The sequence below is a fragment of the Calypte anna genome, chromosome 18 (genome assembly GCF_003957555.1).
Source record: "Calypte anna isolate BGI_N300 chromosome 18, bCalAnn1_v1.p, whole genome shotgun sequence".
Lineage (NCBI taxonomy): Eukaryota > Metazoa > Chordata > Aves > Apodiformes > Trochilidae > Calypte > Calypte anna.
The window spans coordinates 7,262,501-7,286,639 of record NC_044263.1 but is presented as its reverse complement, the minus strand read 5'-3'; the positions used below and the strand labels follow the sequence as shown (position 1 = coordinate 7,286,639).

Below are 24,139 nucleotides of genomic sequence, written 5' to 3'. Positions count from 1 at the left end.
TATTCTAAAGGGAAATCACAAGATATCTTGTTTCTTCTTACTGCATTATCTTGTAGAGCTCTTCAGACTTTCTACCTGGACCTGAGTACAGCAACTCACTGGAAAGGAACTAACTCAGAGCAGGCTGTGGTGTGTGCTGACACTCCTGTCAGCAACTCTGGAAAACACTCAGACAGACAAATGATATTAATGTGGTTTAGGAGCCATGAAATCCTAAATATGCCATCAGTGACTAAGATGAAAGGTGTTGAGTCTTGGGCATTACCCTTTGAATTTCCCACACTGCTTGCAATCAGAATTATGTTCTAATTGCTGCACTAAAGCTGTGGGTTTTTCTCTTGCATTAATTGCTTTGAGTTTTGCAGTAGTTCAGTTTGGATGCAATTTTGACTCTTGTGCTATAGAAAGAAAAGAGCTGTACCTCATTCAAAAGTACTGGGAACCCTGTGGATATGTATGGGGTATGAGGAAGCATCCCCAGTTGATACTAATTTGTAGGTAAACCCTTCAGCATTCTTCCTATCAAACAAACCTGCTCAGGTTTCTCCAGACAGCACAGAGAGCTATATAGAAGTTCCCTGTCTTTCAATTGTTTCAGAAATAAAATATTGCTGAAGGAATTACGAAAAAAAATAATTATTATTTTGAAAATCTAAGCAAATCACACTAAGTGTAACACTGCCTTACCATTTCATCCTTTTCAGACAAAAAATACTTGGAATAGGGCAAACATACCATCTTTTACATTATGTAGGTAGGCTGACTCCTGAACACATGTATTAGTCCCATTAAAAGGACAGGACAGCAGCTTTATGGGGCTGCTTAATGTTCTACAAATTGAGTTAGAAACAGTCTGCAGAGTTTGATGTTAAATTGGGTGAAGTGACATAAAGGAATTCACCCTGCAGTGCAATCCATTTACTTTGGTGTACTTAGGTGCTCAGGGAAGAGAGAGTCAAAGGTATTTAAACTTTTTATGATAAAAAGCCTTAGATACAACCTGTGCTTTTGTTCATTTATGTTAGAACTGAAATACCAGTTGCATGATTGGGCATATATGCTTTAGGGAAAGATAGTTATTACAGATTGGGCCCCACCACACAAAAACATATATTTATACTTTAACTGCATGATACAGTCTGTGGTTACCTAGGATGTTCATCTCATTTTCTTCATAAACTGTATTGAGAATGATTCCTGCTTGAACAGAAGTTTACACTTCAACTGTTTTAATAGCATTCAGAGGTCAGAAAGCAAAGAAGTTATAAACTAAATGTATTTCTAAAGCTGAGTGCATCCCAACCTATAAGCACCTAATGAGCACAGTTTCATGTGATCTCAATCTTGCTTTTTACTAAATTGTGCTAGTTCCTTTCTCAAACAATGGGATCATAACTGGCATTACAAGCCAGTTTTTACAGATAGATAAATGAAAGTGCAGTCACCTGCAAGATGAAGAGAAGAGGAAGAAATGATGTTCTGGAGTCCTTCCTGCCAGCTCTATTCAGTGGCTTTTAAATTGGCTATCTCTTGCCTTTAGCTCTTTTCCTGCCTTTTTACCTTTTTAACCTTTTAGCTTTTTGTTTTAGCTCTTTTTCCTGCCTAAAGATTTGAAATTCTTTAGTGAAAATATTCACAAATATATTTGACTGGAGGGGATGAGAAAAATATCTGCACAAAATCCTTCTTTCTGTTGAACAGAGCTGAGCCTTATCCATAATATTTACTCCCTGTTAACAGAATTATTGCTAGATAATACCAAAGATTTGCATACTTCTCATGAGTACAGTAAACAGAATGAGCAGACTAGTATGGGCCTAAGTGCTTCTAAACATCTTAGTTTATGGTCCTTCAAATAGCATTCAGTTGCTCTGGACACTTGGTGGTTCTCATCAAAACCCCACTGCTTGGGGACAGTAGATAGAGGTGTTAGCTATGTTGTTCCAGATTGTCCCCATTATCAGCACACATACAAGTCTGCTTCTGGGAAGTCTCAGCCTTTGGCCTAGGTTTTTAATTGGAATCTTAGCAGGAAAGCAAATTCCCATAAATAGAAAGTACACAGAATAGTCAGGTCTCTGTGCCATGGCAGAACTCCCATGATAGTGCCTTTTGCCCTCTGATGTAATAAAACCAGATGACATCTGCTTTGCTTGTGTTGGACACTTTTCAGAATTCACAGCAGAAGTCAGAGCTTTTACACATGGTAGAAGGATTTATGGAACTGGAAAGTATTAATGAAAGAGCATTTGCATGCTTTCTGAGCAAAACACTATCTAAAAAAACCAAGCTGGCATAGCTGATGAAATCATTTTATTTATTGATCCCTTTATGATTTTTTGTTTCCTTTTTCCTCTCTCATCGTGAGGTGACACATACAATGGAGGCTGTAACATTCATAAGCAAAGTAACCTTTCTTGTCCTGTAACTATTCACTGATAAATGGTTCTTTATACAGTTTCTGCAGCGTGTGTTGATAGGTTTTTAAATATAAAAAGCCTACATAAAAACATCTTAAATAATAACTTCAATTATGTACAGACTTGTTTTAAACAAACTGAACATTCATTACAAAGGGTTGAATTTTCAGATAATTGAATCTTCTTAGTTCCCTTGCTTTCAAGTCTGCTTTATGCATTTGTATTCCTTTTGCTTTAAGAGCCTTTTGTTGATGTGAGACAATTTGTATGACCTGAGATGTTGCATTTCACAGTATGCAACACGTACATATAAAGTGGATTAATTAAAGGTATTTAAGATAATTAGAAAGCTTGTACAATAGCCAAGGTTCTGGAAATGGAGTTTAGGAAAAAAAATTAAATTTTTCTTCCCCAAATTTGAATTTCTTTCACAAAACATTGCCATTGTGGAGAACTCATCAATGGCTGAAGAAGAGACCTTGAGAGTTCTGAAGCTACTCAGGGTGAACTATGAAACTCTGAATGGAAAGTCCAATAGTTTGACACAGCCAAGCAATAGATTCTGCTGCCCTGGAGAGAAACAGGATAAGGCCTGTAAAGGCAATAGCCTCTGGGACACAAAGAGTAGATAAAAGTGCAGATAACACCAGCATGTAATACCCTATAAATACATCATTCATCTTCAGTGTTCACCACTGTAACAGCAGATTTGTGTGGGGTTTTTTTCTTACAGTAAGAGCTATGTCATTTTTCTGTGAGTTTCACACCAAAATATTAGCAACAAATTAAAGCTTTGCACTAAGTTTGTTATGAAACTATAGATCAGAGTTACAGATGGTTTTCCTGTTAATTGCATAACTATGCAGAAGAGATAACAGTGATCGAAATGCTATCAAAATGTTATCCTGGCAACACTAGCCAGGTTATGACAAGCAAGACCCTCATAATGTGAACAGGGGTAAGTATGCAAAGTGATTAATACAGAAGTTAAGATCAGTAAAATTCAGATGATTTTTTTTTTCCTAGCTGCTGTGATTTCCTAAGTGCTCTGTTCTCCACACTTTTCATCTGTGTTAAACAGCAGTAAAATGAATGGAGAATTGTGCTCTGGCAGCAGTCTGCTCTTGGCTTATGCTCAGATGTGACTGACAGGGCATCAGATACCAGCCTTGCCATCTTCTATTTAAGTATAGAACATAAATAAGTAATTGTAGAAAGCCTTGTTTATATCTTGCAAATAAGCACATTTGGTTAGGAGTATTTTTTATTAATTACAGCATTTATATTACATTACCACTGAGACTTCTTTGCACTTCAAATTTTTTGCAGATATTCCATCACCTCCATCATGGTACCTTGTATCTGACACAACATTATCCAAAAATTTTGAAATAGTTTTACTTACTGAGCAACAGATTCTCTTTGAATCATAAACCTACTGATTTTAACCTGTAAGTTAGATGTATAGTTAACTGATGACTCCCTCTGTGGGCACTGCCATCTTTTGCTCTTTGCATTTACTGTACATTTTTATGACCCTGTACATGGAAGCCACTAGGAAGAAAAATGCACACCACCTTGCAGAACTTAGATTGTCATTTTATGCTTCACAATGAGACAGACCTACAATAATCTGACAATAAGAAAGCAACATGTATCATATCAGGCCCAAATAAATATCCTGCCTCCTTGAGAGCAGCTGCATTGAAAGAGATCTGACAGAATGGTGTTAGAGCAGCAGAGTTCTCAGTACTCAGAGAGAAAATGCTGTCACAAATGGAGGTCACTCAATATCTCCCAGCACTTTGGACAAACATGGCATTTGGTACTGTCCCTGCTAAAAGCAGAACACAGTGCTGGTGCTAACATTGCTCTTGCAGAGCCACGTGTGCAGGTAATCTGCTCCTAACAGCAAAGGGTCTGTTCAGATGGACCTTTTCATTTTGGTGCCTTGAATAAGCAGCAAAGTTTCTGGGAAGAAAAATGCATGCTCTAGGTTTTTGTGGTAAAAGTAGAAATCTCTGGCATATCATAAATTAATTTTGTTTTAAGATTCTCAACTCTTTAGGAATACAGAACTGCTTTCTAGACCTTTTTGCCTCCCCAGTATCTTATGTGACAGGTCATGCCAAAAAAAGGAGCTGCCTTGGAAGAGCAGCAGTGCTCTGGAAGGAACATAGGGACACATAGCAAGCACCCATGTATCTTTTTATGGTCCTCAAGTGGGAGAACTGCAATGAGAAGTACAATAGTTAAACTGAAATGAGAGGGATGCTTAGATAATTCTGCTATTTTCAGTGTCATGAGGTGGCACATATGAAGAATCATTGGCAATAATTCCTGAGCCATAAGGTTGAACCTGTTTACCAGGCACAGTGCCACTCTGTCAGATGGGCATTGATACACCAATTGCAGAAATCCTGTGTTACATGTGCATCAGGTGTAAGTGGCCCAGGTATGATTCTCAGCAAGAATTGTTCTTATGTCTGTTCATTCTAATTTTATATTCTCTCATTCCATTACTAATCCAGGTATGGATCTCACTGGGTTTCAAAAATAAAGAATAGTTTGGGTTTTTTTTCATTTAATAGGACCTTTTGCCAACTTGCATAACCTAGATTAGAGTAGGATTTAGAAGAAGATTTTGAAAGACAAACTTTCCACCCTGTCCTTAACAGACCCCCTCCTCCTTCTGCATTCAGAGAAATGAAAGCTTTATAAATATCTTTTTTTTCCTAAGCAAAGTCCCTGTAGGATCCATCAGAATAAATTTTTGGCACCAAGTTAGATTTCATATACACAGAGGAGTGGAAATCTGTGTTCTGTCACTCTGTGCTCTATTTTGCAATCCATTTTGCCTGAACTGGTGTAAAACATGAGGGTTTCAGGGTTCAAGCAAGAGCATGGCACTAGGCATCATCTCCCTGGTTGCTGTCTCTCAACAACCACCTCTCTCCCCTCTTTATTTGTTCAGTGGACTCAGTTCATAGAATCATAGAATCCTTGGGGTTGGAAGGGACCTCGAAAGATCATCTAGTCCAACCCCCCCTGCCAGAGCAGGGCCACCTAGAGCACTTCACATAGGAATGTGTCCAGGCGGGTTTTGAATGTCTCCAGTGAAGGAGACTCCACGACCCCCCTGGGCAGCCTGTTCCAGGGCTCTGTCACCCTTACAGTAAAAAAATTTTTTCGAATATTCAACTTGAACCTCCTGTGCTCCAATTTACACCCATTACCCCTTGTCCTATCACTGGTCACCACTGAGAAAAGCCTAACTCCAACTCCCTGACACTCACCCCTTACATATTTGAAAACATTGATGAGGTCACCCCTCAGTCTCCTTTTCTCCAAACTAAAGAGACCCAGCTCCCTCAGCCTTTCCTCATAAGGGAGATGTTCCACTCCCTTAATCATCTTAGTAGTTCTGCGCTGGACTCTTTCAAGCACTTTCCTGTCCTTCTTGAACTGAGGGGCCCAGAACTGGACACAATACTCCAGGTGCGGCCTCACCAATGCAGAATAGAGGGGGAGGAGAACCTCTCTTGACCTACTAACCGCACCCTTTCTAATGCACCCCAGGATGCCATTGGCCTTCTTGGCCACAAGGGCACATTGCTGGCTCATGGTCATCCTCTTGTCTACCAGGACCCCCAGGTCTCTTTCACCTACACTGCTCTCCAGCAGGTCAGCCCCCAACCTATACTGGGACATCGTGTTGTTCTTCCCCAAATGCAAAACTCTACACTTCCCCTTGTTGAATTTCATCATGTTTCTCTCTGCCCAACTCTCCAGTTTTCTGTAAATCAGCAGGACTTCCAGCATTGTTCTTGCTCTATGTTAGATATTTTATATCTATATCTATGTCTGTGGTACAACATCTTATTTTACTTATTTTACTCCTTCTTACATGTTTCATCTTCATGTGTACTGAAGAGATGAGGATATGCTGCTGTCTGTGGAATGTGCAGAGTCATGCCAGGTTATACTCTTCCCTAATAGCTGAAACAATTGCAGAGACATCCAATTATTTAGTACAAGGCTTTGATAATCTAATTTTCTTGCTTATCTCATGCAATCTGTGCCTTACTAATGCAGCAGATTGGAAAAAATATGAAAAAAATCTTGGTATCAGCTTTACTATGGGTAGCAGTACTTCTGCTAATACTAAGTAGCAGTAGGCTTCTGTGTAAAATGACACCCTGTTAGTTCCCAAAATTTATGTAATGAAATATTTCCTATGCCCTGCCTTAGTCTTATGGATTTTTTTATTATTATTTCTTTCTAGCTCAACAAAATTCACCAAAAATCCATGAAGGCTGGTGGGCTTATAAGGAGGTGGTCCAGGGAAGCTTTGTTCCAGGTAAGTGTAATTTTAAACTCTTAGGTTTTATTAAATATTTCTTCACTGAATGAAATATAATTGAGTGTGGGGAAACTTTTTGTTTGTTTGGGTTTTTCTAAATCCATTGCAAAGATTTGAAATACAAAACTACTCAACATCACATTATATTGAAGCATAGAAGGGTTTTGTCAATACATCATCCAAAGATGGGTATTACCTGGGAAATAAATTGCTTAGTTGACATTTCTGCTTTCTCTCAGTAAAACTAACATTATGCCACTCTGTGGGTGTGGGTGTTCTGTGTATAGAAAAGAGAAAGGGAGGACAGAAAAGCAGTATTGTTGATTAGATGGATTTCCTTATCTGATGCAGCACTTCTGAATAATCCCATTTCTACAAATTTGAGTATATTAGGAAAGGAGCCTCTCTGAAACATGAACCTAACATGCAACTTGCACCAGTTTTTGTTTTGGAAGCAAGAAACAGTGAGTGAAAAAAGATTAAATTCTAACTTAGTAAATGGCAAATAGTCTCTAGGCAGCAAAAAGGACCTAAATAAGCAACACCAGCTAAATTTAATAGGCAAAAGTGAAATTCATGTGTATTGGTTGTCCTAATGCTATATAGTCCTTAAATACCCTGTGGTCTGAGCAGGCCTGAGCTTGTTCTTTTTTAGCTCTGGGTCTCTAACACATGTCAGGATTCAAGCTGCCTGGGACACTGATAGTTCTAAGGCTGACAATTCTGTATTTTGTTTTTGCCCTACATTCGACACCTTACCTTCTTTAAGGTCCCTTTCTGTAAATTATTCTTCCCTTCAATATGAAAAGAACTCAGCTTTGTTGAGTCTTCACTCTTCCATTTAACCACATGCTTCCACTGCAAAAGGGACTCAGGACCCCCCTTTAGCAACCTCCTTTTTCTGTTCAGTTGAGGAGCTGGTTTGTCAGTACATTCCTCATTCATTATACACAGAAACATCCAGTGATTATTTTTCTGAGTATGTTTTCAGTGCAATTGAGATGAATTTGCATTACTTTATATATCTTAGCTATATATTTTAAGTTAAAATAGAGCTTCAAATTCTGTCATGAATGCACCCTGAAAACTGCTAGATGATTTTTTTTAAAAATATTTTTTTCAAAGTACTAGAAAACTACTTGGCCATTGTGTGAGCTGTTCCTAAGAATATGTAGATTTAATGCATCATCAGATATTTTCACTGTTGTGGCAACAGTTATAATCTGTCAGTCATTCAAAATATCCCAAGTGCTGGTTATCTCAATAGGAAAAGTACAAATAAGATTAAATATTTCAGCATTTCAATGAGGTTTTGGCAGCAAAAGTCTTGTGAAAAGCACACATGAAAACCAACATCTACAAGCCTGGAGCTTAATTACATATTGATGTAGCATAAAGTGCTTTTCAGATTTACTTGGGTTTGGTTTGGGCTGTCCTAGATGCTGTAGGACATTCTTGTGTATGTTTAGTTACTAATGTTGATTACAGGGGAAGAAACCTGGAGAACATTACTCACCTGCTTTCAAGAAGAAATTTCAGCCTTCCTGATTTGCATGACACGTCCTCTAATTATTTAATCTTGAAATTATTGAGAAAAATAATTCAACTGGCATGTAAAGAAATATAAATTATCAGGTAATGCTTCTGATATTCCAGTCTGAATACCCTGAGAAATTCAGACTTGGCAGCATCTTTAGAGGGAACTGTTGTGACTCAAACTTTCAGATAAGACCTTTTAGAGTACAGTGAAGTCAGAACTCCTATCTGAGAAATCCCTAAATTACATGTTGAATATTGGCCTAGCCTAGCACACATCCTCAAGAGCTGGTCCAGAAGGACACTTATGAACAGCTCACTTGAAGCAGCTGTGCAGAAAGCAAGGGTAAATGGGTGGCACATTTCTTGCAGACTGGCATGTTTCTTTTCAAAGGCTGAAAGCCTCAGCAGAAAACTCCCATGAATTTTTACAGAACAAACAACTAATTTTTTTCAGCACCACCTAGATTTTGGAGTCTTTGAAAGACATATTTAAAGCATTTCAAGGATGCACTTTATGGTTATGATCTCAGACTAACACATCAGGAAGGATATGCTAGTGCATAATAAGTTTATCCATGATGTTAGCAGTCACATATCAGATCTTGCAGGAGATGCTAATTAGCACCTGAGAGGTGATAGCTGTGAGGCAGTCTGAGGAGCTACGGCTGAAGCTGCTGACTGATGTGCACCAAAGCAAGAAGCTATGGCCATCTGCTAAGATGTTTCCTTTCTACAGCTGCTAGTCCTGTCTCAGGGCTGGAAGATACAATCCCCGAAGATACTAGAAAGGAATATTGGTCCAAAACTCTGTCACTGCAATCCAAAACTGGCATCTCAGCTAATATGATTGACATGAACACAGCTCTCTTGCTGCCTGGGGGAGCAACCACAGGCATAGAGGTAGCTAAATGGGTGTAATAACATTGTAAAACACCCCAGGAGGAGTTGGTAGGGTTTGTCTGTCACAGCTTTGGCTGTGGGAATGTTTTTTGCTTACTTCAAAGCAAAGTCAGTAATTTTTTCTTTGAACTATTATATCTTCTTTCATGTGCAGTTGTGTAAGAATGCATTTAAGAGCATATCACAATATACCATGGTTAGAATATGCCATTCATAAGTTTTTCTCTTAATAGTCTGGTTTGAATGCATTTAAGTCAAGTCCTGACAAGTGCTGCTGTGGATCCCGTGCTCAAAGATTTGTCTTTGAGGATTAATGAAATCAAACCATACTTCACCACATTCCCCAAATCCAAGACTCCCTATATTCTGGAATAGAGTTTTTAAAAATTATTTTAAATTACTTTCTAATGTAACATGTTCACCTGGGCACAAATATTTTTTTCATAGGTTCTGGTATTCATGACTCAAATTATGTATTGCAAACCAGTGGCTTAGAACCACTGATGTGCATCAGATTGGTAGGAGAGGATCTAGGTCAAGATGAGGTGCAAGACCAATCACACTTTTTTTCCCAGCTTCTCTTTGCACTGCTCAACATTGCTTCTCAGGTCCTTTTCCCTGTTACAGTCTAATTAGCTTTCTTGGGTCTGTATTTTCCTCTGAAGTTACCCATGGAAGAAAAATTGCATCTAACAAGATCTATCTCAGACTTTACTTTGGTTACTGACAGGACCAGATGATTCAAGTTGTATTCCAATCAGGCACTGCAAAGGTCAAGCCTTCCCTTTGGAAAAAACACTTCCTTGGACAGCATCTTGTGTCTTGCTGTGTTACCAGCTGCCTCATACCTCTCCTGCTGAACCTACAGGTTCCTCCTGCTAGGATACAAGAAGTGTCTCCCTTCTACTTTAGGAATGTGCTCATATGGAAGCCCTTCAAGGCAATAATGTGCAGATCCTCATCAATTATTGTACCTCACAGTTTGCTGTTAGGTTAGATGACAATTTTAGGGATATCAGTACAATTACTTTTTTTATGCAGTCCAAATCCTCAACCAGCAGAACAGGAAGCAAAAAGCATCTGCTGTCCTACATGCTGTGGAGTATACAATTATAACAGTATTTTGAAGACCTACACTTGCTGCTGGTTTAAAAATTACTCTTTCTGCAAGTTCTTTTTTTTAAAATACTAGCCCATCCCACTATGAGCTGGTTAAAAGTGAAAATCCTGTAAGTCCACATCTGTGACGTACGAAGGGTTCATCTTTCTATGATGAGCACATCCTCTTAAGCTTTTGCTTTAAAAAAAAAAGAGCAGGTTCATTCCTAGGTAAGACCTTAGATGCATCTTCCAAACTGAAAGTGAGGAATGACATCTGCCATGCTTGATTATGGAAGGAGGGGAGCTTTGGCTATTAATTATCTCATAGTAGTAATTTTTTTTCTGTGTAAGCATGTGTTCTTCTAAAAGATGGATAGTAGCATTATAAAAATCCTCTTTTTATAATAGCTTATGAGAACTTGATTTCTGAAAGCACCACATGTGTATATGAGTAAGGATTATGTAGGGTCTTCAGTTAGGGCACTGCTATTGACTTGATAGTCTGAAACAACTTATTTGCACTCAGTGAAAATTTCCTCCTCTGCTACACTTCTCTAAAAAGGTCAGTTGTTAATTCACTGAACCATGGATCCACTGAACACTCAGGAGCAAAAATCCATGCTCATCATTTACCATGTCTACCTGCCTATGGGTATGTGAAGATATTATTTGGAGAAGTTTTACTTCTGTTACACACATTAAAATACAGCTATCATATAACTTTACCCCACAATGATATTTCTGAGCACATGCTATTTATTTGTGGCTGTCAAGAGATTTACTATCTCTTATGAAGAAACTCACCATAAAATACAGTTACCTACTGAATGCATTTCCAGCTACCCACTGACCCTGCTCAGAGCTGTAAATCACATTATAGTTAATGGCTCTGGCCAAAGAAGGAAGCTTCTTGAATGTTATTGATTGTTTCTTCTATTGCTGAAAATAATACTTAAAATTGTCACTTTTTTCTTTCTGAGTGTGGTTTTATATTGGGTCACTTTTTCATTTTATATTTATAAAATGTACAAAAAATGCATTGTTGTTTTCAGAGCAAGCAGTCACCAACTTTATAGTCAGGACATAAACCCTGAAAATAACAACATAAGATCATAATGGGAAACCTGACAGGTCGTTAACTACAGCTGCACAAATGGCAGTGCTATAATTCACAAGTTCCTGTAGACAACAGCAGAGCCTTTCAGTATCTGGTCAAGAAATAAAAATACTGATGTAGGGGAAAATAAACAGGAGGCACTGGAAGTTGTTCACTTGACACTGGAACACATTGCTGATCCATGTTCCAACCCAGCACAGAGGTATTTCTTTAGGATCTTTTTATGTCCTTCTCCTAATTTATTTTTTCTGTGTCCTTAATACCTAGAAGCTTCAGTTATGGGTGTTCAGGTGGAGAATGAAGGTCTTTACCCAGGGAGGTCATTTCACAAATATTAAATTATATGTAGGTAAAAAGATGGATATGGTATATTCAAGGCAATAACATCGAGTCTGGGAGAGAAAAAAACAACTGCTTTGAATACCTGTCATCAGGTTAGTCTGCCCAGTGTCCCTGTGCTGTTGATTAAAAAAGAAAATACATGTTCCTGAAGATCCTTTGGAGACATCCACATCTTTTGGATGTGGTACAGCTGCCCCAACAGAGGAGTAACAGCAGGCAACAGGACAGGCACTGTGAATCTGGCATCCCTCCTTCCTGTGCACCACCAGATTTTCTATTTCAAAGGTTCAAAGAATGTTATGTGATGATTTGCAGTGAAACTTTGGCACTAATACTAAGTTGTAGCTTCAGAAGTGTGTGATGATTTGCAATGAAACTTTGGCACTAATACGAAGTTGTAGCTTCAGAAGTGATGAAGGAAGAAGGGTGGATGCATGCAGGCCACAGAATAGCCAAGTACATTTAGTAATGGCTCTGAGATCCAGGTGTTACTGTGTTTCTATACCAGAATAAGTAGAAGCAAGTCTGGCTGAAGCAATGAGTACAAAAGTAGACCAGGAACAGCTTTAAAAATTCTAGGTTAGTAGGGTTGTGTGAAATGTAAGTCCCATTGGAAACAGGGGGATTTGCTTGCTGAGTCAAATGCTACATCTCTTGAATAAGGATATCAGAAGCTAAGTCTTTAAAAAGAACTAAAAAGAAAAAAATCAATCCTTACAAGACTATTCCTTTTACAATGGTTGTATATAAAACTATCTCTTTCCAACTTCTTCACTTGGACTGAAATTACTAGTTTACACACTTGTGCCTCCATCTACTTTCTTCTTGAGTGTTTACCCTGCAATTGCAGAGCAATAATGTGCTTTTTGAGGATGTCATCTTGTAATCCTGCAGCCTTTGCTTCTCATGGAGGGGAGGGGCTGACTGGAAGGACTGAACCTTTGTACCTGGGATCCTCCTGGTGTCACCACAGCACTACCAGGTATGAGGTGAATGAGATGCTCAGTTCTGAGAGGAGCTGCTCCTTTGGATCTCAGTCAGATGCAGATAGGAATGATGGCTAATTCCCATCTTTATTACCTCTTTAGAACTGCAGGATTTAGCTGTTCTCTGTGGCTCAGAGGATAGAGCATAGGAGAGAGGAGAAAGCATCTCAGATAACACAACCTTTCTAAAAATTTCCAGACTAGGCTGCAGAGTACTTATTCATCATTGCATGTCAGGCCATTTCCTAGGAATGAGTTCTGATTCCATTTTGCTTTTCCTATCCAGCAGCTGGGCACCTTCAAAAGGCTTTTCTTCCTAGTCTTAAATTAGACTTTCTTGAAATAAAGAAGAACTAAATGACTGAAGCCTATTATAATATGGCTGAAACACACTGCATGGCCTTGGCAGGCACTATTATCTACATACTGACATCTTTAGAATTTACTTGGCATTTTAATGGGCATTTTAAATGGGATGATAGGACTATAAATTAAAGTAATAGAGAAAGTAGCCTCTCAAGATTTTATTGCTCATTGTAATTTCACATTTATGAGTGTATTGCTTTGTTGCTAGACTTGTGGCTTTTTAGTTCTGGAGAGTACAGGAGGAACAAGATGGTGCCTCCCACAGAGCCTGGTGAAAACAATGGAAGTCCTTCCACTGGAACAGGCTCTGTCTCAGGGCCATGGACACATTATTCTCACTGTCAATTCTTTGGATACAGCTTCCCAGTTAAATGAGTGTAAACTCATTTTTAGAGAGCCTTATAAATACTGTATGCCAATTTATTTTATATTATTTCTATGCAAGTCCTATGCCTAAGTTCAAGTAATAAAAATAATTGAGAGTGGAAAAAAGATGAAAATGAAAATTTGGTATTTGTTGAGATGTGAAATGAGGTAAGACTTGTGCACAGAAAGATGATTCTCTGCCTACAGCTGTAACTCACTGTAACCACAATGGAATTGTCCCAGTGGCTTTTTAAGACTGATGAGCAGATCTACAAATTCTATTTAAGTGCCTTCAAATGCAAATAACTGGCCAAGGAAAAGGAGATAAATAGGTAAGATACACAGTTTCTCCCAAAAACTCTGGGAACTGTACATCCAACTTGCTCAGGCAAGAGGGTAAGAAGATGCCAGGAGGCACATACTGTATCATTTTGTACCTAATTCTGACTGTAAAGTTCCAAAGGATGTAAATAATATTTAAATAACAATCTCAGTCCCTGGAAAAGTCTTCTCTATTCTGTTAGAAGTTGAAAATGGGGTAAATAACTAAGTATTAGTTAATTCCCACCTCCCAAACTCTACCACAGATTAAAGGGAAATCCAGAAAAAGTTAAATTACATTAAATGGCTTTGAATGAATGATGTCCTTGTTTCTTGCCTATTTCTGGGAAGATTTCTGGTAAATTGTTTTTAATGTGCCCTTCAGGAAGCTACTTCTGAGATACTGGCATTTAATTTTCAATTTCCTGCTTGACCTTGTTCTGCAACATGAGTTTGCATTGGTTTTCATGCATAATGTACATTCACACAATTCTGTTGCTGGGCCACATATTTACAGCAAGAATTTTGTGGAGCATACTGTTCATAATTGGAGAATAGGGGATTTTAGTTGCAGGTTTTTAAATAAAAAGCTGTTGGAATAATGTCAGCTGGCTTTAATAAGGTAATATTTTCACACTCTTTTTTTAAGGGTGTGTTTTTGCTTACTAATCATGCACCCATGTGCCACATTTCTCAAACTGTATTAAAGTACAGAATTTCACCCTCTCTCTAACATTTCCCTCTGTAAAGAAGGAGTGCACTAAATCTTGTAGCATGATCTGTCTGCAAACCTGGTTGTGGGATTGGGGAGCAGAAAGGAGGCACTGAGTTCTTTGCATTCTGTGTCATTCTGGTGCTTTTGCAGACAGGATAGTTGTAAAAAGCCCTGTCATTTACTATCCTTAGATAGAGAGAGTAAACAAACATTTTTGTCCTGCTTTTGTGTTCTAAAGGCAAAGGGAGTGGCACAAGAACTTTTGTCTTGTTTTGCTTTTTGTGTCAGTAAAGGAAAGCTCCACTTTGCTTTCAAATGGCCTGTTCTGTGGATATCTTCTCTTTTAAAGCCAGAATCTGCTGTCAGAAAGTGGGCACTGGGCAGACTATCCCAGTACATCATTTTCTATGATAATGAGACTAAGTTTTTCCTGATATGACTTCTGAAACTTTTTTAAACTGCACAAGAGTCCTCTATATTGTAGTCTTAAACATGCAGGCAAATTCATATTTTAGAGAAGTACTTTACTTTTACAGCAGAAATTTAACAAATAGGACCAGATTCAAGTGTCCTTATTCAAAGAATCTCTAAGTTTGGTATGTGTTCTTACTCCCTAACTTTCCTTTTCACTTCATGATACCTATTTTCAGTGACCTCCAGATCATCCTGTGTCTCACCTAGAAATGGCTATGAGTAATCTTCTCACAATACAACTTTATTTTCTATTCTCTCCTTGGCACACTTTCAACTTAAATACCAAGAGATATCTCATATTATAACTATCCCAACTATAACTATCCCAAGTATCTTTACATCTGCCCAATGGCTGACTGAGATGATGCCCAAATTTCTTCCTTCCAGTCTGAATTCCACTATAATCTCAGCAGAAATGACCAGACTTTAGTCTTTCCATGAGCTTAGTTGGATTTTTCATCCTAGGTGCTTGATTCTCTCATTTATAACCTAAGAAGCACTGCAGTGTTCCTGTGCAGACCCAGCAGTCAGCTATTGGGCTGATCAGCACGGGGAGAATGGGCTGATTTGGACAGAGGAACAGCATCTCTATATTGTGATAGCAACAGAAAGGAGGAGAGTTACCATTTTTTCCTCTGATTTAGCAGTGTAAGTTTGTGAGCACTGAAACCAACACCCTTTCCAGCTGCTCTATCTGAAGTCAGGAATGTGCTTGTGGGAGGACCAGCAACCCACAATGAATGTCAACAGCAGACTTAGATGTGATTACTAGGTCCATGAGCAACAGTTTATGCAAAACTGGTTTTTGCTTTGACTGAAATAAATGGAGATTTTTATTTAGTAAAAACAGTGAGCCCAGAATTTTTAACTTTCACGAAACTGGCAGCAAAATACAAGAACAGATGTCCAGTTTACTGTGTGGGCAAGGCATTTCTACAGAACTCTAAAAATAAGTAGTTGTGTATGTTTTCTGAAGGTGGGAGTGACCTTCTGGAGGTACTTGAGCTTTTAGCAATCATCTTCTCCAGGAAATGAATCACCTACTGAGTTCACCGTGTTCTGTAGGTATTTCTCATTCTAAATTTAGACTCTGTGGGACTGGGTCTCTTCTCCAATATTTTTATTTCCGATTTGCCCTAGAAGGAGAGGTGTGGGGAATTTCTTTTGGATTCTACCAAAATCCTATTAATAGGAGGCATAAAAGTAAAAATTGATCAGTAAAAATTACTACAGTTCTGTTTGTAGGTGCACACGTGTAAAACTATGGAAGACGTATGCAATTCATATCCTAATCTTCATTTTTCAAGCTTATTATAAATACCTAAATAAAATTAATTAAGAACCTCTTGTTATACAAGCATCCCAAAGCACCTCTGTCCAAATGCACTAACTTCCAGCATGTCTGGGGTTTTCTGATACCTTTGTTTCTCAGCTCTGCACAGTACTGCTGTTCAGGGCACATTATAAGACAGTGTTGGAAATACTTAAGGGAAGTTCAGTATTTAAGGCACCAGTGATGGAAGCCTGTATGCCTTTCATGTCATGGACTCACAGTCTCAGTAGTGGTTTTGCACTATCATGGTCTCATCACAAGATATCACAGTTAACATCTGGTTTCTTGTCACTTAGTTTTGTTGATACTGATTTGTAGGTGTTGCAACTCATTAGAGGCTGCATCAAGGCCCTCTGCTGGCTTACACTAATGAGACTTTTACAGTAACTTTCTCTGAAGCAGAAAAAGGAGAAAAAACCACATTCAGCTTAGTTATGAGCAAGTTCATACCTGGTTAGTTCCATGAGAATTCAGTGTTAATTGTGGCTATGGAAGTAAATATTAGTGAGCCTCAAGATACAGTTCTTTCTTCAAGAAAGAAGAGGGTTCAATTTCTCTCTATTGGAGAAATAAATCTCTTTGACTGAGAGAAAAGAAAGTAACATTTGACATGAAAAACCATCACTTGTCCTCACAATACTGAAGAGATGTGTAAAAGTGGGAAACACTGTAAATCAGTGGGTATTCTTCAGCCACTGTCTTTGGAATGGGTCATGTGGAAATGTGTAGCCAAGCCAAAAAAGATTGGAGGAGAGGCACCAAATCCTAAGTCAACACTTCTAATACTGCTGCCAACAACTCTCCTGAGACTCCCCTGCCATGCTTTCAATACTAACAGTCAAAAGAAGCCCTAGAAGTCTGAGCTGCTTTGGAAAGAAAATCTGCTTCTTATCAGCTTTCAGACTGAAGAAATACCAAATGGTGCTTGTTTTAGAATATATGCTATGATTTCATGGGCAAGCTTCCCAGAGCTTGTTTGCTGGAACTGAGAAGCCTCGTGGCATCAGGCCATCTGGCACCCTCAACAGCACTTCATGATCTTTGGAGCCCATGAGAACCAAGCAAAGCTTCCTCCACAGATGGCTACCAGCCTCCTCCTCATCCGTTCCTCAGTCTGTGACTCTGAAATCAATATTTTCACAGGCAATTCAAAATCCCAGCTGGGTGTTCTATGGACGTGCACTTTTCCAACCTCTTTTGGTACCTCTTTTGGTACCTCTTTCTTCCATTTTTTTTGTAGCTACCAAAGCAAAAGAAATAAACTACAATGGCAAAGTGACTCAAATTCTAACTTGCAAAGCAAATCATTTTTCTAGCTTTGGTTTCTGTGTGTTTGCCTTTGGTCCTTGTTCTGGGTTCCTTGAATATATCCTTCAAAATACAGAATGAACCAGTGATTTCAGAGAGGGACCTTCTATCATCTTTGATTAAGATACTTCGCCTTTCACAGCACTGTGAAAATTGAGTTTCATTTCAGTCTGGTTATGGCACCATCACATTTTAGTAGAAGAAAAATCAAGATTAGTCCTGTCTTGTAAGCAGCTAATGTTATGGACACCCCTCTTTTTTTGATACAAATTATACAAGACTTCATAGGTACATTAGAAAAAATTCATTTTTTCTGATTCTGGGAGTTCAGTGCTTCAGCCACAGACCATTTCCATTATTCATAAGTGTAAGTGCAGATTACTTATCATTATAGTTCTTTTGCAAGAGATATCTCAGTATCAAACTGTAAACCTGTAAACCACATTTCAGATAGTGTTTGCCTCCCTGAAATTTTGTTTTAGATCATAATTAAAAGAATACCAAGGGGAAAAAATTGTGTCAGAAGAATGAATATCCTTAATTAGAAGCCTTGGTGTACTCTCTTATCCTAACTGATGGTATTCTTGCAGTTTGGATTCACCTGATTCACTTGCATTAAAGAGTTTTCTAAGCATTTCCTTCACTGTTTCTCATTCTAACATCAACCTATAAAAAATAATTTTTCTGTACAACCCACGTGTAAACAGTGGCAAACAGTAACACATCTATACAAAGGTACTTCCCATGAGCTCTCTATTCTCCAAAGACTTTTTTAAAGACTGCTCCTCAGTTTTGTATTTATGAACTACATGGAATAGTGAAAAGGTGGCATTTCTATGTTTTGGTATGTGTTACAACTTCTCCATTCTCTCTGCTCCTGTTAAAATAAGCTGGTGGTGTTCTGTCACTTGTGCATGACAGTGTTTCATTCCACGGCACTGAAAACGTTTTCCATATGGCCAGGAGTCTGACCATCACCAGAAGGCTCATTCTTAGACTATTTCAAGGCTGATCACGAAAGCACATCCTCTGCATTGAAAATACTTCTCATAGAATCATAGAATCATAGAATTGGCTGGGTTGGAAGGGACCTCAGAGATCATCAAGTCCAACCCTTGAACCACCGTTGCGGTTGCTAGACCATGGCACTGAGTGCCACATCCAGTCTCTTTTGAAATATCTCCAGGGATGGAGAATCCACTACTTCCCTGGGCAGCCCATTCCAATGTCTGATCACCCTCTCCATAAAGAAATTCTTTCTAATCTCCAACCTAAACCTCCCCTGGCACAACTTGAGATCCTGCCCTCTTGTCTTGCTGAGAGTTGCCTGGGAAAAGAGCCCAACCCCCCCCGGCTCCAACCTCCTTTCAGGGAGTTGTAGAAAGTGATGAGGTCTCCTCTGAGCCTCCTCTTCTCCAGGATGAACACCCCCAGCTCCCTCAGCCTCTCCTCATATGGTCTATGCTTGAGTCCTTTCACCAGCCTGGCTGCCCCCTTTGGACAGATCTTCAGCATTTCATATGCTTTAATAGATGTATTAGTACCAAATTTCAGTAAACATAATTTCAGGATGTTTTGCCAGCTCATAACATAGCTTAAAAAAAGGATGAAAGAACATGCCTTCTAACAACATGTTCCAGGGGTAACCCACGTGTCCTGACAATGTTCAGGCTTTTGTTGGTTTTCAATCATTGCCACTTTCCTAATTAGCTTTTGTCATGTTGTCTTTGAACAGCTAAATAACTGAGATCTCTTTCAGTTGTCTTGTCTTTGAGATTAATTGTAAACATCTGCTGGCTGGAGAGGACAGTATTTCTTGTAGTTGTTCAGCAGAGTTCTTGAAAAGATAATAGTTTATTTTCTAAAACCCAGCTTTAAAATTTGTTTATGACTTCAGGTTCTGCCTGGATTTTTTTCCTTTCCCTCCCTCATTAGCAGAGTGGCCCTGGTTTTTCATGCAATAGTTGAAAACAGTAGAAAAAGTAGAAAGTAGAAATCAGCAGCTAAGTAAAATAAAAATAGTTAATGTTGTATTTCATTCTTGAGATGGAATCACAAGTATATGTTCAGGTAATCTGTGGAATCTTTTTCTATTGTCAGTGAGAAAAATTAATTGAAAAGTTACATAGAAGCCTTTCCTACAATGAAGGAGAATATTTCCAATATCACACCATTATTTGGGAAAGAAAAAATATTTATTTCTAAGGCCAGTAGAAGCAGGAATAGATTAAAATGTATAAGTAACCTGAGCAGATGGTTAAAAAAATGAAAGTGAATTACTGAGATAAGGTCCCTCTGACATTCACTATCAGAGACAACAGTGGCTGTTAATAAAGCAGAGTTAATTCTATAGCAAGGAATGAAATATTATTTAATCAGCAGTACTTCATACATAATTCAATTAACTGCCTTCACTCATCAGTATTAATGAGAGCTGGAGCCTGGATTAATGTTCTGGAGCTTCATAACAGCACTCCCAGTCTACTTAAATGCAGCCAAAACTTAATAAAGCAATGCCAATCAAATTACAGTATCTGAGCCCAGTGCATCAATGTGCTGATGTTACAAATAAACCTATGCTTACATCATTTTCTGCTCATACCCTATTTCTGCTGACCACCGCACTAAACACTTTTATTTAGGTACTGTAATAGAAGTTACGTTTCTTATCACTTTCTTGATGATATCTTTAGGGTCATTCAGATTGCTGAGCAATAACTGTAAGTGGTGTACCTATGTGCTTTCAAACACGTATTTTTTAAAAAAAAATAACTTTCATCAGATGCATAGATTGCCATAGAAGGATTTGTATTTATCAGAAAAATTAGGATGCTAAATTCATTTCTACCTTGCTTTCAAAGAACATTTCTAATGTGGCCTGTGCTTTTCTAGGCACAACAAGCATCTTGCCCTCAGTTATAAGGAACATCTCTGAGACATTTGCTGCTGTTGCTGCTTGTAATCCTTGTGCTTTCTCTCACTCCAGGAAGAGAGAAGACACAGCAAAGGTTTCCAAAATATTTTTCTGTCTGCCATTGAGTAATTTGATTCTCAGAAGCTGAGGAGAATAACACAGCAGTATCTGAGAAAATTGTGCTTTGGTGTTGTATCACAGTCAGAGCAACTTGTAGCCAGCTTCATCCAGGAAGCTTCAGAGGAGCTAAGCCCAGCATTACAAAACCACTGAGGGGGGAGGCAGCCTGATGCTGCTTATTCCACCTTCAACTCACATGAAATAAATCTCTGCAGCTCCTACAAATGCTTGGCCATGTTTCAGCTGGAAGAACTGAGGCCAGACCATGGCACCCAAAAAGAGATTGAGCTGCTGAAACATTCATTGAAATATAAGCTCTGGAAGCATTACAAGCTGTCAGAAGAATAGGAATAAGATAAATGATGTTATAGAGAAAACATAGAAGAGCATGCTTTATATATATATTTCTTTTTAATCTTAAGAAGTATGAAGATGTCAGTGGAAAACAGGTTTTGTATATTGCCAGGGCTTGCTAGTTTCAGAAGTCTAGAACACAAGTCTGAGGGGAATTTTGTTCAAAATGAATTTAGAGATGTAAATTATTCAGAAATGTGTTTTGAGGCTCACAAAGACATGGGCAAGTCACAGCTGCCTAGGTTCTACTTGAACAGATTCTACACTTTACTTGGCCTCTTGAAAATTATTCCTGTCATCTGGAGTATGTGAAATCCAAGGAAATAAAAGGTGTCATAAACATTCAGTTCCTCAATTCATGAAGTGAAACCAACCAACACTGAATTCAAAGTAGTGTCATTTTGTGGGGAGTTCTAGCACTGAATTAGGCATCAACTCTCTTGAGGACAGGTGAGGACTATAAAGTGCATCAAAATGCACAAAAGCATGAGACAGCAACCAGAATTTCCCAGAAGAACAGAGAGACTGGATCTATTAAACACTACATAAGAAGGAAATCTAAGAATTTAGCAATTAACCAAAAAATACTAGATGGCTAAAGGTAGGCTGGATATCTTTTAAAAGTGGAAAATAGTGCAGAACCACACCCTCTCTTCTTAATAAAATCAGCACAACTCTATTAATTCGAACACCAGTTTGGAACCCTTTCCATACAGTTAATGTTTCTCCACTATCATGTTTTTGACAGAGGTTTAAACAGTAGAAAACAGAATGCTAAGTTGACAGTAAATGTTTCCTGATCCAGTATTGTTATCAGAACCTGTATAAGGCTGGCAGATTTTCAGGGATTCAGCACTGTCCCTCACAGGTCAGAAATGTTAATCTCTTAAAGGACCATAATATGAGCTGGCTCAACACTGAAGAAATAGTTTGAATCTGCTGATAAAGTTTAAGCCATATTTTTCCCTTTTGCCTTCTATTTATAGAAAGAAGATCATCTGAAAGAAAAAAAGTACAGTGTCTCCACAAAATCCGATTTAAACTAACAAAGAGGCACTCAGGCTTTCAGCCATTTTAAGCACCAAATTCAACAGAGAAATGAGAATCACTTTCTAATTAAATTTCAGATTTTCAGACAGTTTTGACACTCAAAGTCAGATTGATCAGAAAAATCAGCAGACAAAATATAATGTGAAAAGTGCTACTTCAAGTTGTATTTCAAAATGGAAACAGACTTGGTTATGTATGGATTGCACCAGGAGGTTTTTCAGCAGTGCCTAATTTTGTCAATATATAAAAAGCTGGCAGCAATTACAGCACTATTGACTTATGAATGATCTAAACACACTCAGTTAAAAAACTAAATAATAAGTAGCTCGTGCAGAAAAGATTCTGGCACTTACAAAAGTTGTGTTGAATATGGTCTCACTTCCCTGCCTGTACACTTATTTGTAAGTGTATCAGAAGTTCTCTTTAATGAGTTATAGTCTCTTCAAACTCTGAAGGAGTTCTAAGTGTTACTCAAGAGAAAAGAGATCTTAAAGAAACCTCACTAGACTGCAAAAACTGCTTTCTACTTTTTCAAAGAAATTTCCAGGACTGGAAATAATCAGTGGCATCTTTGGAGAGACCCAGGCAGGTTTGTGATGACTGCTGTCGACTTGCACATTAGGCAGTCCATCTGAACTGCTGTACCCAGACACATTTCATAAGAACTTTTGATTTAAAATGCATCACAAAATCCTTCTACCAATGATGGCAGCAAGAAGCTTCAGATGGTATTAGAGAAGACATTTCCCAGAGCTTACAGTTTTTCATTCTGTAAATTGGAGTGTATTTCTTGAAGGAAGAGAAACTGAAAATGGACAAACTCAGCTCAGTGAGCAAAACCAGAGATTTTTGTTCTCAGCCACCTGCAAATATCCCCTCTGTTTCATAGGTAGTGCCACTTGATTTTATATGCCACATGGCAAAACCAGAACATGGATGAAACAATTTACTATTGTTAGCTACTTCTTTCTTGGTAGGAAATATTAGCAAATCAGTGTAGTAGTAAGAGCACCAGTCACTGTTATCATCCTGAAATATCTCAAACATAAATACAGCAAAAATTATGACTTCACATCCAAGACCAAGGAGCAAACCACTAGGCCAAGTCCAAGAAATTTTGTATAGAGAACATTTTTATTGAATTGGCCACAGTTGATGCTACAGTAAATAAATTAATACTCCTCTTGTACATTAGGTAGTGGGCTGGTTATAAGTGGTCCAGGACTTGTTATATTGATCTGCTGGATTCCTTTGGCTGAGTAATAGCTCCATCCACTACCGTGGCTGCCAACTGCTAATATTGCAGAACAAAGCAAAGTATCACTGGTGAAGCTTCCAATGCCAACTGCCTCCCTGCCAGACTCAGACTTTGACCTTTTCTCTTCTGAGAAACACTTAAAATTGCTGCTAACAGTGAAGACAGTGTTGCTAACACTAACCATGAGAAGTATATTTTTTATTTGTTTTGCCAAGGTTTTGTGGCTTATGTTGGACTTAGCAAATATTTCTGAAATAAATACTTTACATTTTCCTTGTAGCCTTATTCAGTCTTCTCTGTTGAAGAAGAAATGCATGCAGGCTGGAATAAGTTTAGTCACTGCACATAGCTTAGTGTTGCTAAAGCACTGTTGCTCTTCCACTAAGATGAATTCAAACCAAGAGGTATTTCTATTTCAGTGGGTACCCCTACACTTCCTACAGATGTTTAAAAATCAGGGTCAGAACAGAATTATTTTGATTCTTGAAACAACTGTCTTAAAGCTCAGACAGAAAAGTCATTTTATGTATGGATTGTCAGGAGAGATCAAAGCAGAAAGCTTTTCTCAAAAGAAAAAAAAAATAATCTATGTCCTGCCAAGGCTCAAAAAAAAAAAAAAAATAAAAAAAAATAAAAAAAAATTATTCCATTTCTTGCCTTCCTGGGACACTGCAGATACCCAGTTAAGTAAACTGGAAAGAAATACAATTTTGATGGTATGCCTGGTGTTTGCTTTTCTTTATTTTTCCAGATCATACTGGTAAAACTCTTTGAGGGTAAACTTCAACTGTA

At 38.2% G+C, this 24,139-nt stretch overlaps 1 protein-coding gene across 1 annotated transcript in view; it reads left to right on the top strand.

Annotated features, from left to right (window-relative positions):
• Positions 1 to 24,139, top strand: part of CA10 (carbonic anhydrase 10) — a 158,608-nt gene that overhangs the window by 26,178 nt on the left and 108,291 nt on the right. Inside the window, exon 2 of the mRNA XM_030461832.1 lies at positions 6,706 to 6,780. Within this exon, the coding sequence (XP_030317692.1) occupies positions 6,706 to 6,780 (75 nt within the window). The remainder of the gene's footprint in view (positions 1 to 6,705; positions 6,781 to 24,139) is intronic.